This window comes from Dermacentor variabilis, chromosome 1 (genome assembly GCF_050947875.1).
Source record: "Dermacentor variabilis isolate Ectoservices chromosome 1, ASM5094787v1, whole genome shotgun sequence".
NCBI classification, from domain to species: domain Eukaryota; kingdom Metazoa; phylum Arthropoda; class Arachnida; order Ixodida; family Ixodidae; genus Dermacentor; species Dermacentor variabilis.
The window spans coordinates 206,658,507-206,677,985 of NC_134568.1; the positions used below are offsets into that span (position 1 = coordinate 206,658,507).

The window sequence follows — 19,479 nt, forward strand, 5'->3', positions numbered from 1 at the left end:
TCAGTCATGTGGGTGTCAACCTTGCGGCACAGAGCCAAGACGTCCTGAATGTACGTGACATAGAGCTCTGTTGACGACTGCACACGGCCGGAAAGCGCCTTCTGCGCGGCAAGTTGGTGACCGTAGGGGTTGCCGAACAAGTCTCGAAGCTGTGTCTTAAGTGAATCCCAACTGGTGAGCTCATCTTCGTGCGTGCGATACCAAACTCTAGGTGTGCCACCGAGGTAAAAGACTACGTTGGCGAGCATAATAGTAGGGTCGCACCGGTTATTGCGGCTGACGTGTTCATACAGGCTGATCCAGTCATCGACGTCTTCCCCATCTTTGCCTGAGAATACGCCAGGATCACGGGGAGCGGGGAGAGTGATGTAGGTCATCGAAGTGGCAGCAGGTGTCGGAGCCGGCGGAGTCGGGTTGTCGTCGCCGGGAGCCATGAAGGAAGGCTCGACGTACCGTCCACTGCGAAGCTCCGTGACGAGGTACAGGGAACGTCCACCTCCACCAGATATGTTACGTAGGAAGACACCGACGAAAAGCTATTTACAAGTATATTTACAAGGCAATACACTGCGCTTGGCCAAGAGGCAACAGCCCGCGCTAGCTTCTAATCGTCGTCGTCGTCTTCACACTGCTCGCCTTTCGTGATCGCACATATTGTGCCGTAGCAATATTACCTCGTTGATATGTTCCTGTTATGTGCGTTTTCCTGGCGCCAACTTCGCAATCGAGAAAACAAAAAATCACCCAATAGAGTTATGCTCATTTTTTTCCGGTTCATACGTTCCTGGGAAAACACAATTTTTCAGCATCAATGTTCAGTATGTCGCCAAACTGCAATCATATGATACATTTTCCGGCCACTAAATCCCATGTAAACAAGAAAAAACGCAAAGCGCGCACGATCGAGAACAGTATATGGCTATCCGCCACGGCAACTTCACCGCAATACTCTCCGGGGTCTTCACACATGGCATTCACAGCTATTACCACTAATCCTATTGCGATAAGCATCTTCGCATGTTTCACAGCGTTTGGTGCCGTCAAAAGCTTAGTGCACACTTTTAATAGGCGATAACAGAGATGCACCATCGTTACCTACAGCAGACTGTGATTGTATATGTTTTCCAGCCCCTAGATCCCATGTGAACAAGATAAGGGGCGAGGCGCACGTGATCGAGAACAGTTTATAGCCACCCATCTCATGTGAAAATGACGGCGCGCACAGTTTCTTATTCCGGTACCAGCAAATCTCCGCCCGAGTCATCGCACGTCACATTCACAGCTATCGCCGCTAAACCTATTGCGATAAGCAATTTCACTTATCGGTTTTACAGCATGTGGTGTGTAGTGCCGTTGGTAGTGTACTGCGTGCTTTTAGTAGGCGATAATCAAAACGCGCCGCCATTCCCTGCTGTAGGCGGCGCGATGGGGGCATCACGTTCGGGGAATCCGGCGTTGCGCACCAGCTCGATTTCGTTTTGGTTTCCCGTTGCCCTCTTAATACACCACACAATAGGAAAACAACAAAACGTGTCTCCGGCCACCAGCACACCACCAGCTCAACGTGCGTTGGCATCTCTTGCAGCAAAGATTCATGCGACACTTCGCATTACATGGATGTGAACAATAATTGAGTCTGCCAAATTTTTTTAGTTACTTCAGATCGTACGTTTTCCCGGTTCGTACGTTTTTCTCGCGGTTTTTTTCCAAGACGTATGAACGAGGTTCTACTGTAACAAACATGATTTGTGTGTAGATGTGCTGTCTTCACGTTTTTGAAGGTAAAGCCCAACAGTTATTGAAAAGTTAAAATGAAACAACTTGGCAAAATGTCTTAGCTCCTTATGAATGCCATAACAAATATTCATTGTAGGGAGCAAGCCCTTGTTGTTGTAAACAGGAACCTAGCCTGTGTACAAGCAGTATTTCCAGCTCAATATTCAAGCTTCACAGGCCAGACAAATTTAGATGTCTTGTGTTTACAATGACAAGGTCTGTACTATTCGTGGACAATTGAAATACGAACAAGTTAAGGCTAACTAGAACACATTCTTTCCTTCCTGCTTTTGCCAATACATGAATTATCAGCATGATTTCCGCTAGTACACTTAGTGAGGCCTACACCAACTTTCGTAGCTAAATAAGTAGCGGTACAAGATCATGCTTTCGAGTTATCACCTGGGAAAGGTGTTCTACTCTGTAATTTCTTGTTCACATTTCATTTGCCTATGACTACACACATTTCAATACTTTGGAAACTTAAAAGGTCAGAGCAGTCAAAATAAGGCCTACCAAATAGTCACAAAGTAGCATTAACAGGTGGTTGCGTTTTTTATGTTTACTCACACTTCTGGAAGCTTGCAGGTCTCTGCTAGCTGAATGGTCCAAATCAGGTGGCAAGCCAGCACAAACTTTGTCAATAAGTTGCTCCACTTCAGCAGCTCTTCCGTGAGTAACATCTCTCACAAAAGTAATTTTTGGAGCTTTGCCAATGAAGCCATTCTTGATCAATTCTGACCTGAAAGTTATTCCACATGGTTTGTAGGGCACAGCACTGACACACAGCACTGACACGCAGCACTGACACACAGCAACTTCGTTTTGCATATTCTTCTTCTAGCAAACATTCGAATGCTAAAAATGAGCTCTATCAACTTGTTTTGCCGAACAGAAAATAAATAATGACTACAAACAAGCAAGCAATGATCTGAGAAAAGAATATGGTTGTGAAATAACTCGTAAGAAAAATAAATCATCTAACAAGAGCACCCAATGCATGCCGATAAATATCTTATAACGATCAAAATGTTACACATTGATAGCGGCAACCCAAACACAATTATGTGGATCTAAATAAACAGTAGAACCTTGTTAAACAGAACCTCAAGGAACAGGATAGTAACCTTCCGATAAACATGAATTACGTTTATCGAGAAAGATGTGCAAGGGTGCAGCACTATATGTTATACACCCTCTTAACACTGTTAGAAATGCTGAGTATTAAGAAGTGGATGAAGCAGTTAGTTAAAGAATACCGAAAACAACAAGGTGCTTAGCACTTATTCTCAAACCAGTACAGTTGTTGCCAACTAATAATTTGGATTCAGCAGGGATCGTCTACAAGTCCAAATAAACGGAAGTCCAATATAATGGATTTGCCAAAAGTAGTAATAGTAGTAGTATTTTATTTTACAAGTAATGTTGGAGTTACATGTTTAAGAAGTATTACAGCTGGAGGTACCAGAGTTCAGAAAAAGCTGACAGGACCTCCTATTATTACATAAATAGGGTAACTTAAGAAAAGAGCAAGCACTAATAAAAAGTGTGCACATGTGAGCAATCTAAATACTAATAAATAGGTAAATTGATTATTACTGGGTGATTCCACGAGACATCAAACATGCATGTCCACTTGATATTTTTGTTTTGTTTTTTCTTTTTTTTTTATATGTCATGTAGGAATATTCAAAATGCACTGAACCAAAAATTTTAATGCTGAAAAGAGCTGTTCTCAGCAAGCCAAAAAAATATTTAAAGGCGGCAGAGCAAGCGTCCTCCCGTTGCTTACCACAATATTTTCCGATTTCACAGTCGAATTAAATGCACACTAAAAACACTGTGTCAAAAACGTTTTCTGCTCATTTCAATACATGTCACAGTAAATTAGTTCCATGTGTTTTTTTATGCTATCCACAAATGAAAAAATGTAAACAAATTTCCAAACATGGCCCAAATCAGGAAAATTTTGTAACATTGATGCGCCTTGGCACGTTTTCTATTTCACACAGAAAATTGAAAAAAGTGTCAAACATAGAACAATCTCTTTGCAACACTTATGCAAAACATTACCTTCCTAATGAAACACAAGAGAAGAAAAAATAGTTAAACAAGTTCTTTAAAAAAAAACTCATTTTCAAAAAATTTAAGGGGGGGACATGGCAATGAAAACTTTTTTTTTATTTATTGGAATAAACTGACGAAATTAGGCATGCATGTGTGAATTGTTTTGCTGATATCATAACTGAAATCACTTTTCTCACCGCGCACGCCTTACTTCCGAAGCTTTCCACATTCATGTTAGCAGCGAAGCATGTGTAAGCCTTCCCTCTATTTCTCTCCTTCTGAAGGAGATTGCCTTCCTATCGCATTAATTGCAATTCCCCCCCCCCCCCTCTGCGCATGCCCAATTCTGATAATTCTGTAGTTTGGAGTATATATAGGCTGACTGAAAGAATAAAGACACTTTGGTTGTTATTCAGCGCTGTAGTCTGTGTCCCTTCACTCGTGCTGTTGTTTAGCGCTGTTTTTTATTGCTCATAATCATGAACCAACCAGCCCAAATGTGTACTCTTCTGCATGCTAACGACATCGCAGAAAAATTTAGCATTTTGCTCCAATACGGCACTAGAGGCAAATTGCAGCACCAGGAAGTAAGCGACGGATCACAGTGTTAAATGGTTAGGCATAATGCATGTCAAAAGTTACTAAAAAGCAAGAAAATAGTGAACAGAAAAACAGAAAAAGAAAATCAATAGATTAAAATTCAGGCATATAGGATTCTTGCTGCTTGACAATATAATTCACGAAAGTGTTAGACGGAAACAAAGGGGATGCAGACAAACGCAATAATAAGTTGTACGCATCCTGCCTATCCTTCTTGCAGCCATTGAATCCCTAATGAGTTGCCTTACTTATGAGTAATAATTACCCACTGGACCCGCAACTGGATTCTGGCTACTGGTCTAAGAATTGTTTGTATTTTCTCATATGATCTTTGAGAGGCAATTAATAAAAAAAAAAGAAAGGAAAAAAAACATTTATCTGCCCCCTTTCTTTTTCAATCAACAGAATATTTTATCCTTACACTGACAAAGTGATGTTTTGTGACTGGTTTCACGTTTTTTACGAATGCGCTGTGTAGAAATAGTTACATCATTCCAAGCCAAATTAAAAATTAAATCTTCACTCATGAGATTCTTTTGTAGGAAGATAGTGTAAAGCATGCATCGCAGATGCAAAAAATGATAAAGTGTAATGCAACTGCTGTTACTGCTGTTCGCGAGTAACCACTTGTCAGTGAAATTATGAATCCTTCTCATCGCTAATAGTGTTAATTATTTAGCACCAAATGAGTGGAATTATCAACAAAATGTAAAATTTTGGTGCAACTACAGTGCAGCTTAGTCGACACGCCATTTTGTGTTAGATCTGAAAGACTGTGCTTAGATTTCAAAGCTGCATAGGCTCTAGTTTACTTGGCATAATGTTTTGTGACTGAGTCACATGATCATGTCCCTCACAATACGGCTGTGGTTTTGTCGAAGGCACATAAAAGATGTTTGTTGGCATCTTAATACGGTCATTCATAAGATTACCGCTAAAATTAACAAAAAGTAATTGGAGAGTGCCATGCTACGCGAGCACGCAGTGAAAGAAGGAACAAACAAACAAAAATTCTTGCTGGACATCTTGACATGACGAGGAATGATAGGTGAACATGCAAGCCCAAAAATGCAAGTGGCAAAACTGTGAACAAAGACCCTAGCTCACAAGACAGTTATTGGTGCTTACCCTTAGTACTAAACTTGCAGCCAACATTTTTTTTAATTATGGGGTTTTACGTGCCAAAACCACTTTCTGATTATGAGGCATGCCGTAGTGGAGGACTCCGGAAATTTCAACTACCTGGGGTTCTTTAACGTGCACGGGTGTTAAGTACACGGGTGTTTTCACATTTTTCCCCCATCGAAATGTGGCCGCCATGGCCGGGATTCGATCCCACGACCTCGTGCTCAGCAGCCTAACACCACAGCCCCTGAGCAACCACGGCGGGTAGCAGCCAACTTTTTGTGGATATTCTTGCAATGCTACAGGAGCTGAACTTCTACACACACTTGAGTAAACCAGACTAGTTTTATTATTTTCAGTTTGTTGCAAATGGGTCGCAAGCCCCAAGGGTAGCGTTGGCCTGGCGGCCTGGGGCACAGCTGGAAGCATCCGAAGGTCCTGGCAAAGCATGAGTCGACTGCTAACAGAACAACTTGTTTATTCTAGCATCGCAAAAGAGCGGCCGGTCAGGTCGACCGAAGTGGAGAGACGGGAGAGCACGTTACTCGACGGAAGAAATCGAAGCCTCTCTCTTGGCGTCCGGGGCAGCTGCTTTTATACTCTCGGAGTCGAGGGCAAGAAGGAACGGCTTGCGAGAGGCGCCGGTGACGGCGGCGCACGGACACGTTGAGACAAGAAGTGACGTATCCGCCGAACCGGCGCCGGTCAGACCTCCTCGCTTCACAGTTGGGGAGCTCCTCTCCCCGGCTGCCGCGCTTTGACAAGTGTGGGCACCAACATGCACACACACTCACACACACACACGAAGACACGTGGCATTGTAACATGCCTGGACGCGCTTGGAGGAGGCGTTGGGACAGCGCTGAACTGGCCAAAATGTCCGCCGCTGTGAACGAAGCCCCGGCGTCCGTTGCATCCGCGCCGGCTATACCGCACGTCGGAGGCGAAACGTAACAAGTTACAAATCCAGTGCTGAGGCACCACTATGGCCAAGAGACAATGCCTTTACTAAAGAAGTTCATGACATTTATGCTGTGTCACAGTGTAAAAAGCGAAAAAAAAAACATAACATAACAAGACACAACTTATTACATAATATACTCATTTGGTTTTGCCTGTTTTGATACAAGAAGGCTAGCATGTCTGAATATCCCCCTTGTTCTGTCTCTCGAACCAGTAAGCACCATGCTGACCACATTTATTCAAGTTATACTTCACTTGATGATGATATGTGGGGTTTTATGGCACAAGGGCCAATAATGGCCAAAGAGTGCCAATCAATGCTCTAATGTAGTAGATGATTTGGTCAATGACAAATGGTAAATGTACAGATGTAGTGTAGCTGTATAGAGACCTAAAAACTATTGTTGTAAAGTGGGTTAAGCATATGTGTGTTAACATAATGACAATGCCTGGCAAGGTGTGCTATTTACATGAGATATATGGTTTGAATTGATTGATATACCGAAATGTATAAATGTCAGTAGCACTACTGCCTCATAGATGCCCTTAGACGCAAGAGCCTGGAGACGCGTGCTCTACAAAACTCTGCTATCGCAGCAGAAGCCTCTTGTGGAAGGATGTGCTACGAATCTTATGGGCTAATTACATGTAACACCACTTCATTTAGAAAATTTAAGACAGCTTTGGCACTGAAAAACGGTTCCACACCAAGAAACATTGCTGGATGGAGAGGAGTATGCTGTTGGTAAGCTGCAGAAAAGTGCTTTCTTCGCTCAACTTCTGCCTCCCAGCACTCCAGCAAAACATGGAGAATGGTCAGCTGCTCGCTACATCTACCACAAATGGGAGGTTCACCACCAGTCAATAGGTAAGAATGGGTCCCATATGTGTGCCCTATTCTCACTCGGCAGAACAGGACATCAATTCGTCATGTTTTTGTTATCGACGGCCAATTACCTAAACGTGGCTTGAGTAAATTGAGTTTATTCAAGGTTTCATTGTCCCAGATGGATTGCCAAAAATGTCTGAGCTTTTTCCGTAAAAATGGCTTCAAGTCTGTCACAGGGATAGCTACAGAAGATTCACAGGCTTTCGTTGTTGTGAACATAGTAAGTTTGTCTGCAACCATATTACCCACAATGCCTCTATGGCCGGGCACCCAGCATAATACGACATGCTGGTTGGATGCATACATAGTGTACAGAAATGAGAATAGATCATTTACAACAGGATTGTTAAGTCTTCGCAGAGACATTAAATCTTTGACAACACTTAGGGAGTCTGTATACATTTATGTCTTTGCAGACATTAAAGCTTTGACAACGCTTAGGGAATCAGTACATATAATTGCCTTTTGTATTTTTATTTGCTCGATGCGCTTTACAGCCGACAATAGTGCATAGGCCTCAGCCGTAAAGATGCTTGTTTCCAGATTCAGCATATCACTCTCTGAGAAGGGATGGCCCTACTGCTGCATAAGACATTCCGGCATGTGATCTTGATGCATCAGTGATACTCAGTGATACTCAGGGCACGAGTGTTTTGCCTGAAGTTCAAAAAAGTGCATCTTAATATGTTCATCTGGGGCATGTTTAGTGATCTCAATAAATTATGTGTCACATTCTACGAGCTGCTACTGCCACGGTGGTAACAGCTTTGCTGGAGGCATCAGATGATGTTCAAGGAGTCGTACCCACACTTCATCGCTGAGACTCTGCACACGCAACGAGAAAGGCTCTCTCGCTGCAGGTTGATTACGAAAAAATGTGGCACATGTCACATTGTTTATATGCGAGTGAGAAGGATGATCAGCGTTTGAGTGTACTTTCAAAAAGTATGTGAAACTAGTGTACAACCTTTGCAGTTGGAGAGACCACTCATTTGATTCCACATAGAGACTTTGCACAAAGCTTGTTCTGAAGGCTCCTGTGGCAAGTCGGATGCCTAGATGGTGCACAGAATAGAGCATATCTAGGGTACATGGCGTAGTGGACTGGTAAACTAGGGCACCGTAGTCCAAACGCAAGCATACAAGGCTTTTGTATACATTAAAGCAGTTTCTACCACTGCCCTGTGTTGTGTGTGCTGGAAGTTTCAGCAGCTTCATTTTCTTTAAGCATTTGACCTTTAGGTGCTTTATGTGGGGAACAAAGGTTAGTTTGGAATCAAGTATGATGCCTCAGAACTTATGCTCAGTAATTACAGGTATAAGCTCTACATACATTTGAAGATTGGGTTCTGGGACTAGACCCTCTTGCTCGTAAAAAGGACACAAGAACTTTTCTGGGTGTTAACTTTAAACCCATTTTCGTCTGCCCACTTAGACAACTTGTTCTAGCTGTATTGTACCACCCTCTCACACACTGTAAGGTTACAGGATTTGAATCCTATTTGTACATAGTTAAAATAAAAAATGGCTGGTGGTAGTGAAGCTGGGAGCGTGTTCATCTTCACAATAAAAAGCGTGCAGCTCGGCACACCTCTCTGAGGTACATCAGTTTTTTGCATGAAGGGACGGGACAACACATTGCCGATTTTGAAGCTAAAAGTATCATCAACCAAGTAGCTTTCCTTAAGTTCAGCATGTTCCCGCGGGTGCCCATTTCCAATAGGTTTCACTGGATTTCATAACACCACATTTTGTCATAAGCCTTTTCTATATCGAGAAATACAGATAAAAAGAATTGTTTATGTACGAATACGTCTCAAATTTTCACTTTGATGCGCATGAGATGGTTGGTTGTAGACCGGCCTTCTCTGAAACCACATTGATAATGATCAAGCATTTTGTTGCATTCAAGGAAATACTGAAGATGACAACTGATAATTTTTTCAAACATTTTACAAAGGCAACTTTTGAGAGCTATGGGGTGGTAACTTGCCACAGAGGAAGGGTCCTTACCCTGCTCCCATACAGGGATCACAATCACTTCTTTCCATGCAGGGAAGGTATCCGGCAGCCCAAATAGTGTTGAAAAGTGCGAGTAGTGTCAGATGCGTATCAGTGTGTACGTTCTGTTGGATACGGACCCTTTTCCTGGCATCACTCAAATTCCTCGACCACATCCAATCGCCGTTGCATTCCAATTATGGTGCGCCGGGGCGCATCTACAACATTACCGGACCCGTCAGACAGGTTGGCAACCCCCACCTCATGCGGCACACGTCGAGCTATTGTCTACTCCCCCCTGCTTGACTCTTCCAGAAAATGCAACGGGAGGCTGGCACGGTTCCAGGTAGTTGATCTTGTTCCCGAGCAAAGCTGTTTTGCGGCTCTGGAAGGTTGTTCGAGAACAACCCGTCTCCTCCAGCTGAGCACTTCCAGGCGAGGAGGCGACGCCGGAGGCAAGTCAACCCTTGGACAATGGAGCCCTTGGAGCGTCCCCATTGGCCGAATGTGACAGCACTTGCACGGGCGCCTACCATTGGAGGAAAATGATGACACCTGAGCTGGCTCGATGATTGGCCGAAAATGATGTGACCCCAAGAGACCAAAGGGGTTAAAAGCGACAGACAGGGAGAAGAGCTTTTTCGTTCTTCTTGCCACGGGCCGCAGCGTCCGATTTGCTGCCAGCCGTCAATAATTTTATGACTGTTCATTACTTTGTGTTATTACTGTAAATAATGTAAATAAACCTTCAGTTCTCAAAATCCTCCTGACGTTGGCCAACTCCCGCACTCAACGCAAGATCTAATAACTGCTGGCAGCGGCAAGGATGAACCTTCATCTAAAGAAGTCCTGAGGAACTGGGAACAGAGTAGAAGAAAAAGCCTTCAACCCAGGGAGTCCAGAGGAACCAGGAACAGCAGACCGATGAACCGGATGACGTGGTGCTGCATCCGTGAGTGAGCACGTGGTTTTTTTTCCTTTTGATTCGCCAGACTTCAAATTTTGCGTGTTTATTTTGATGGTTCTAGCAATCGGGAATTTGTTGCATATTTTGTGCTTGCACAAATTATTTAAGGAAAACAGTTCTAACCACAAGTCAGAGCAGCTGCCATGGATCTTAGAAGGTTGACGAAGTCAGACTTGTTGTTGTTGGGCAACGAGTTGGTAGTTGAGGCGGACGAAAAGATGAAAAAGCCAGCTATCCAAAAGGCAATTCAAGATAGGGGCAATGATAATGAAAGAATTAGGATTGCTTGGGAGGTGATAAAAGAAACATGGGAGTGTGAGCATCAAGAGCATGAGAGTGAGCGTGAGCGAAAGTGAGAACGGGAAAAGCATGAGAAAGAGATGGCAGAGCTACAAGTTGAACTTCAGAACTCGTATCCAGCGGCGGGCAGTGAAGCGGACAACCGTAGCAGATCAAGCGAGGTCAAGCCATGTCGGATGGACCAGTGGATGAAATCGTACAAGACTGGAGAGGGCACTGCCTTATTCTTGGCTAATTTCGAGAGAACTTGTGAAAGGTGTAATTTCGCTCAGGGCATCTGGTCACACCAGTTGGTGACTGTTGCCTTGTGAGGAAGCGAACGTAGTCGCAAGATTAAGGGCGAAAGATGCGGAAGACTACGCAAAAGTAAAGGCAGTGCTATTGAGGAGGTACCTGTTGAGGAGGTAAGCATTTAGGCAGCGATTCAGAGAAGCGAGCAAAAAGAGCGACGAGGGCTACTCAAAGTTTGCGTACAGTTTAAAAACAAACCTTGTTGAGTGGCTTAAAGGTGCCGGAGTCAACGAAAGTAGAGACAAAATTATAGAGTGTATTTGTCTCGAACAATTCTACCGCAACATTCCACAGTCAGTGAGGTTTTGGCTGCAGGATAGAAATGCCACAGACACGGTAGACAAGGCGGCTCAGCTAGCTGATAAGTACGTGATGCGACGAAAACTCACTACCGACGACGAGCGTTCAAATGGAAGGGATAATCCAAGAAGGTGTATCCACCACAAAAAACAGACACAGTTATAAGCTACTGAGAGAGCCGAGTCGATGAAAAAAACTCGGGAAGGGAACAACAATAAAGGAGCTAGCAGACCTCCGGAGGAGGGGACAAAGAAGGTTGATACACGAGAGTTCGAGAAGAGGCGACTGGTCCGATGTTATCAGTGCCAAGGCCTAGGTCACTATGCCTCGGATTGCAAAAAAAAATAGCCGGTAGTGCTTTCCTACGTGGGCGGAAGCGATGAAAGCTTGGAGCTTCTCCGACCATACCTCCAGGAGCTACGGATTAGCGGATAAACCTGTAAGGTATTAAGGGACAGTGGAGCAACCGTGGACCTAGTTCACCCTTATTTTGTAAACACCGAGGACTATACAGGGAAGGTAACTTGGATCAAGTCAGTGCTAGAGGAACACAGCGTGTCTGCCAATAGCACGAGTGACAATTTCCAGTCCTTTCGGAGAACTAGAGACAGAAGCATCATCTAAACCAAAAACATTTATAAAAATCTCGTGGTAAACAAGTTGATTCTTTAAAATGCTTTAAACAAGCTTTAAACAAGTTGATTCTTCAAAATTCTTTAAAAGCCGATGCTAATTTCAATTGGGGAACATGGGGAGGGTTGTCATGCTGCATTATTAAGTTTAAATTTACAGGGAAGTGGTCACTTCCAAAAAGATTACTGATGACATTCCATTTCAGATGAGGCAGAAGAGAAGCAGAGCCAATTGCTTGATCTATCGATGAATATGAGTTGTGTCGGATGCTGTAATAGGTAGGCTCCTCCTCACTAAACAGGTAGGCACCAGAGGTCGGAACAAAATTTTCAATGAGTCGGCCTCTTGCGTCGCATCGCGAGTCTCCCCACAAAGTCTTGTAAGCATTAACCCTACGAGTATGTGTGGTTCCAAAAATTGATCTATCAGGTTATATAAATCTGTTTTTGTAAGATGATAGTTTGAGGGTATATATATATATATATATATATATATATATATATATATATGGAACAAACAGTTACCAACTTATAGAAAAGAACTCCCCTAACTGACATTGCCTCAAGAAGTGTCTGTAAGGCTACATGATGACAAGCTAGAGACTTGTCTGCAAGGATTGCTACACCATTGCATGAGGCGTTAGCCTCGTCACGGTCTTTTCAGAAGATGGTGTACTCACGAAGAAAGTTTGTTTGTGTGTTTGAGATGTGTCTCTTGAACACACAGCAACTTTGGACTATGTTTATGTAGGAGTTCTTTAACATCATCGAGATTGTGGAGAAGTCCCCTGATATTCCAATATTTTTGTATCCATAGTGAAACTGCTTTGTGTTGTGTGTCTAGGAGAAAAATCATGTTAGCCCACCAGGGCCTTTCCAAGCCCCGTAACGCGGAGTTTGTATTTTTTGGTGCATTGGACTTGATGGTGGACTTGACGATGCATCCATCACCTCCACCGAAGTGCTGGACATCCACTCGTGGCATACCCTCTCGGGTGTTTCAGGCTTCTCTGCCGGAGCAGAGGCCCTAGATGTCATAGAGCCCGCAGGCACGGAGGACTGCTGGCTCATCTTGTTCTGTGGCGGAACAGTGCTGGCTGCTACCACCGAGGGGGCTGATGGCATGACTGCCGGCACACTTGGTGTGACTCAGACGGCCGCCGAAGAATGTGACGCTGCCCCCTGCCGCGTCACATCAACGTAGGATGGCCAGGATGAATTGTGAGTCATGGAAAAACGCCTGCGTGCTTCTTGGAAAGAGATGTTCAATTTAACCTTTAGTTTGATGACTTCCTTCTCTTTTTTCCATGTCGGACACGATCGCAAGTAAGCAGGGTGACATTTGACACAATGGTTAGCAGAAGTGCAGATGTCAGAGGTTTGGTCATTTGAGGCACATTTCGCACAAGTAAAACGCCCTTGGCAGCTTTGAGACCCATGCCCAAACCGCTGACGCTCGAAGCATTGGTGTGGATTTGGGATGTATGGTCGTACATGTATATATTACAGTATCCAGATTCGATGTATTCAGGCAGGTTACTAGTTCCAAAGGTGATAATTAAATGCTTAGTGAAGATTTTCTTGTTGTCACACCTTAGTTTAATTCTTAGTATATTTACAGTGTTCTCATCTTTCCACCCTTCGAGTAATTCAGTTTCAGTCAGTTCGAGCAGGTCATTTTCTGGAATGACACCATGGACAGTATTCATGGACCTATGTGGACTTACACAGATGGGAATGTTCCTGAATGCCGCAAGGTTGGTCAGTTTGGTGTGTTGCAGCTTTTCACAAACCTCCAGCAGGAGGTTGCCATTTGCCATCTTCGTTACTTTATAGTCAGGGCCTATGGTGTCTGTCAAGCATTTAGATACTATGAAAAAGGATATCATTCGGACAGTCTTTGTTCCGTGCTCATTATGTATTACATGATACCTGGGAAATGTTTTTTTCTGTTGGATAAAGAACCTGAAAGTTTAATTGGTGCACCCCCTCTAGAGGGAGCAATCAGGGAGTGCAGGAAAATTGCTAGCCATAAAATAGCATTTGTTAGGCATGCCAGCCGCCCACCACAGAGCCCAACTAGGGGACGCAACAGGACTTGAAATATTCATTTCTGATCACACCTGCGGTACATGCCCACTATAACCGAATATAAATAACCTAGGTTGACTACATCACACACGGTTAACCCTCACTGCCTGGAAAATCAGCAGTGATACAGAAGTAGAGGACAGGAAAGGTAAGAAGTGAGAGGGTAATGCTTGGTGTATGCTACAGGCCCCCTAGTACTGATCCAGATTTCGCCCGTGAACTTAACGAAATATTATCTCAGCTTACTGATAAACACCCTGCCGCACATTTTCACCTCTATGGAGATTTTAACTTCCCGAACATTGACTGGCTGAATCAAACATCACCAATCACAGGAAATACTGAAGCAAGAGAATTTGTTGATATTTGCCTGAACTTCAACCTTAGTCAACTGGTAACTGAACCAACACGCATGACTAATGATTCTTCGAACATTTTAGACCTAATACTTACAAATAACCATGAAAGCTTAAAATATATTGCATACTTACATGAAATCAGTGATCACAAAGTAATTCATACTACATTTCATTTCGTCCCCAAAACACACCACATTTTCAGCGGAACAATTCATTTGTACAATAACACCGATTACGATGCAATTAATAATGAACTATGACATTTCCTGCCTGCGTTTGAATCCAGTCTCGATTCCCGAAGTCTTAATAACAACTGGCTATCTTTAAGGACAAAAAAATTGAGCTAACTAATAAATTCATCCCCAAGGTAAACTTGCTTGCCAATAAAAACAAACCATGGTTTTGAAAAAGCTTAAAAACATAAGAAAACAAAAAGAAGCGTCTTTTTCGTATTGCGAAACTTAATGGAAGTGCTTGCACATGGGATAGGTACTATGCTGCAGAAGACGCGTATTATACTGCAATCCAAAATGCTAAAGAGACGTTTTATAACAGTGACTTACCTAAAATTCTAAAAAGTAACCCTAGAAAATTATGGGAAGTCATAAACCCACAACCGCCACACGACATTACACCTACGAACAATAATGGCGAGGAGGTGAGCGACGCTCATTGTGCTGAAGTGTTTAACATTGCGTTCTCATCAGTTTTTACAAAAGAAGCTGATTTACGATTTCCTATGCCACCTGCTACAACATTACCAATGATGGCCCCAGTGACATTCTCTGTTGCTGGCATTTTGTCCCTCATCGACAAAATCAAACTTTCATCATCGGCTGGCGTAGACGACATTAACTCCAAACTGTTAAAAAATACTAAAATTATTCCAGAATATTTTTCAATACTGTTCTCCTGTCACTTGAAACAGGAATTTTGCCAGAAGATTGGAAAGTACGAAAGGAAGTTCCATTTCACGAATCAGGTAACAAACAATCCCCTTTGAACTACCGTCCCATTTCACTAACAAGCGTCCCGTGCAAAATCATGGAACATGTCATATACTCTCACATGATGCACTTCCTGGACACGAACAATTTCTTTCATTGTTCCCAGCATGGCTTTCGTAAATCTTTATCCTGTGAAACTCAACTGGCAATGTTTATTCATGACTTGCATTCCAATCTTGACTGTAACCATTAGACTGATGCAATAATTCTGGACTTCGTTAAAGCTTTCAATAAAGTACCACACGAACACCTGTTACTAAAACTTGCCCAGTTGAACCTGCACCCTCACATTCTTGGATGGATTTCAGAATTTCTTACTAAACCGTTTTCAGTTCGTCTCTATTAAAAAAAAAATTTTCTAGCTCCCTATCAGTAACACCGGGCATCCCCCAAGGGTCTGTCCTCGCACCCCTTCTGTTCCTAAAATATATTAACGACCTACCCAACCATGTATCTTCTCATACCCATATCCTTGCCGACAACTGCATCATCTATTGCACAATTACTAAGCTTTCTGATCAAAATGCACTCCAAAATGACCTTAACCGTGTACAAGAGTAGTGCGATCTTTGGCTAATGACGCTTAATCCCACTAAATGCAAACTCGATTCATTTCAATGCTAGCATAATCCTTTGCTTTTTTGCTGCATAATATCTAACACCACTGTTGAACAAGCCTAATCCTATAAGTACCTTGGCATCACCTTGTCCCGTCATCTTTCCTGGTGCGCACATGTCACCAATGTCATATCATCAGCGAACAGATCTCTTGGTTTTTTTTTAAAGCGTCATTTGCGTCACACCCCACAGAACATAAATCTTCTCGCATATAAATCTCTAATCAGATGAAAACTAGAATATGCGACATCCATCTGGAGTCCGCACCAGGTATACTTAATCAGCGAATTAGAATCCGTGCAAAATCGTGCAACTAGATTTATTCATTCTTCATACTCTGACATAATAGTTCTGCGGAAACCTGCAAGGTGGAGAGAAGTAATTAAAAAAAGGAAAATTTTCCCTTTATTAATTTTTCATACTCATATGACAAGCATATCATCCCTCAAGCGTGAAATTTGTCTTCCAAATCTTTCAGTACGTCGCCACATTGCCAGCCTCTGTCTGCTGCGAAAATTTTTTCCCAGCTTCCTGAATCGCACGCCCTAAATCGTCTCACCGACGTGCATATTCCACCGCACTAGCCATCCGTTTCAAATTGCACTCACGTGCTTACACTACCACCTTCACTGCCTCATTTTTTCTTTGTGCAGCAGTGGACTGGAATGGCCTTCTCCGAGACATTACAGCCATAATGTGTCCATCAAGTTTTACAGAAAATGTCACAGCACACTGTTCTACATAAAGACTTATTTGTAACCTTCATTTGTTAGCCCACTCCTTATGTAATACCCCCTAAAGGGGGTCTTTAAGGTAATAAAGTGATGGGATGTGATGTGATGAAAGAGGAAGATTGAAGTGAAGTACAGGAAAAGACAAGTACCTATTTCCCCCAAGTGGGTCAGCCTGGAGGTGCCGTCTATGTGAAGCAAAGGCCAAAGAGGTGTGTTGCCTCCGCCAAGGGGCCTTAAAGGTCCCCATGCCTGGCATTGGCTCAACTACCAGCATCCCCTTTTCCCCAGAGACGGCTAAGCCGTGCACAGTTAGACGCAGGAGAATGCAACCCTCATGTGCTCTGGCACGTGGTGTCGCAACATACCAAATGCATGCTCACACAGACGCCCCTGCAGGCTGTACTCTATATGCTTATGCATTTTGACAAATGGCAAGCAATAACATGGAAGAGCTTAATAATCTGAAAACAGACTACATACTTACTTAAGATATCCAGCACTTGAATGGAGAATTTCGGCAACCTTTTTGTCCACACCAGGCTCTTGCAGTGCAGTAACCCAATAAATATTCAAGTGGGTGCAGTCGGCAGACACACGAACCTGAACAGTCATGAAGACATGATACAACCTGGCATGAAGGAGGCTAGGCTGCGGGATGCCTATTAAGTGTGACACTAACTTACAAAGTGTGTCAGCAGGACACAGTGGGGGCTAAGGAGGAAATACATCAATGAGTATTCCAGTCCAACAACCTACTAAAAGAGCAGGAGCTCAGCTACATTTCAAGTACAATTCCAATGGGCTCCATAAATAACACTTCTTTCCCTGAGAAGTTTATAGCAGACGACAGGTGTGCAAGTTAGTATGTTTGCATTCAGTAACAAGATAATTTAACTGCTGAAATTACATTCGATAAGCTATAATTAAAAAAGAAGAAAAAACTCATGTTCTAAGTTCTTCACAAAGCCGAAATGAGCACCTTGGAACTAAGTGTCTTGACTGATAAAATACAAATATTGTGAACTGCTGTTATGGTAGTCAATTTTCCACTAATGTTGTCATTTAGGCTTGTTGGTGATCCATAATAGACAGTGTTTCGCAGACAAGGGCAAATGAAGAATGGACACACTTGATGCCAAGTGTGCCCAGTTACTTCTTTGCTTGTTTTAGTCCACCATGTGCCATGTTTACTTTTCTTAAGGTATGTTACAACCTCTCAGGAAACCTTTCTTTTTTTTATTTTTATTTCAAAATTATTTCACGTCTCCCTTCTAAATGGCAATTTCAGAAGCCCTTCAAATGTGCTGAATAATGAAAAGGTTGGCATTTTTATATGTTATTGTAAAACTTACCTAAATGTGCTTGTTATGCAAAAAGCCATAACTCCCAAGTGGCGCGCAGGAATGAAACATGAATTCGTACTAATGTAGTCAAATAAGAAAGGTGTGCAACGAACAATGATGTTTGCCCCCTGTTTAGAGCAAAACAGGTTTTAGGCAAAAAACTAAATAACACACACAAAAAAACAGCCAATTTGAGGGTAACATATTAAAGGAGTACTGATGCGACATTTTCGACTCTTCATTTTTTTGCATTAAATTACGGTCTGGGTAGAGATGCAAAATTTTATAAAATGTTGAGGGTTGTGAGAAAAAACTGGTTTCTTTCATGTTTTGTTTTTAAGAAAAATACAAAAAATTTAAAGAAAATATAACTGCGCACAGAGCTATGAAAAACCAGACACATTTATTTCTCTAACATGGAACAGAACACAATTGTTACATTATTGCATCACAAGTGTCCCAGCAGAACTTCCGGGTTCAAAATCTAAACATGATTTCATATCAAAGCACCAAGACCAACATTTGTATTAATCTGTGTCTGATTAATTTCTGCTTGACTCATCAACGCTTCCCTGTGCAGCAGACAGAGCCTTCCAGACATTGAGATTTGAGTGTATGTATACAAGTTTATGCTCGTGATCCCCAGCGAGCCTGTTGGGTAGCTTGGTGTGCACATTTCCAAACTCTGACCAGTTTCTTTTACATGCTGCAGAAGAAGGGGGAATCTGCAGTACGTGACAGGCGAGGGGGCTCAAGGGTTGGTTGAAGCAAAGTCCTTGCCACCACATGGATGAATCCAGGCATTTCGCAGACTCCCAAACTCCTTCTTTTGACCAAACCTTTATATATGTCGAAAGGAGTCGCATCGCAACAGAAGAATTATGCAGGGAAGTTGTTTTTTTCTTTGTTTACAATTTTATCCTGGTTGAAGATAAACAAACAAAACCTGTTTTTTTCCAAAATTTTCAATGTTCTTTTCAACCATTTACATCTCTAGGTCTGGGACCTTTAAACCATTAAAAATACTGGCAAACATCAGAAAACCAACCAATAATGTTGGTTTTCGACAGCCAGTTTCAGTTTTGTTTCCTAGGAGGAGACTGTGGCATGATGCAACAGGTGGTCACTTGGGAGCCGGATATCGTTATGTTTTGGCATTCTTTCCAGCTTACACGGTTGCCTCCTATGCTGCTTGTCATTATGAAGCCCAATGTAGCAGTGTAGCACATGACCGAGCAAGCCAGAGTAAGTGTCAAAACATCGAGATGTTCTGCTCCCACATGACCACCTTTAGCATCATAATGTCACGACACATTCGCCTCCTGGGAAATGAAACCAAAACTGGCTGTAAATTATTAAGGGTTCTCTGAGGTTACCAGCATTTTTTCTAGGGAATAGAGGTCCGAGACCTTCATT

The 19,479-nt window shown here is 42.7% G+C and overlaps 1 protein-coding gene across 1 annotated transcript in view; it reads right to left on the reverse strand.

Moving 5' to 3' along the window:
• Positions 1-19,479, reverse strand: part of LOC142591292 (uncharacterized) — a 50,717-nt gene that overhangs the window by 25,408 nt on the left and 5,830 nt on the right. The window contains exons 4-5 of the mRNA XM_075703624.1: positions 17,205-17,320; positions 2,347-2,518 (exon numbers count right to left, since the gene is read on the reverse strand). Of these exons, the coding sequence (XP_075559739.1) occupies positions 2,347-2,518; positions 17,205-17,320 (288 nt within the window). The remainder of the gene's footprint in view (positions 1-2,346; positions 2,519-17,204; positions 17,321-19,479) is intronic.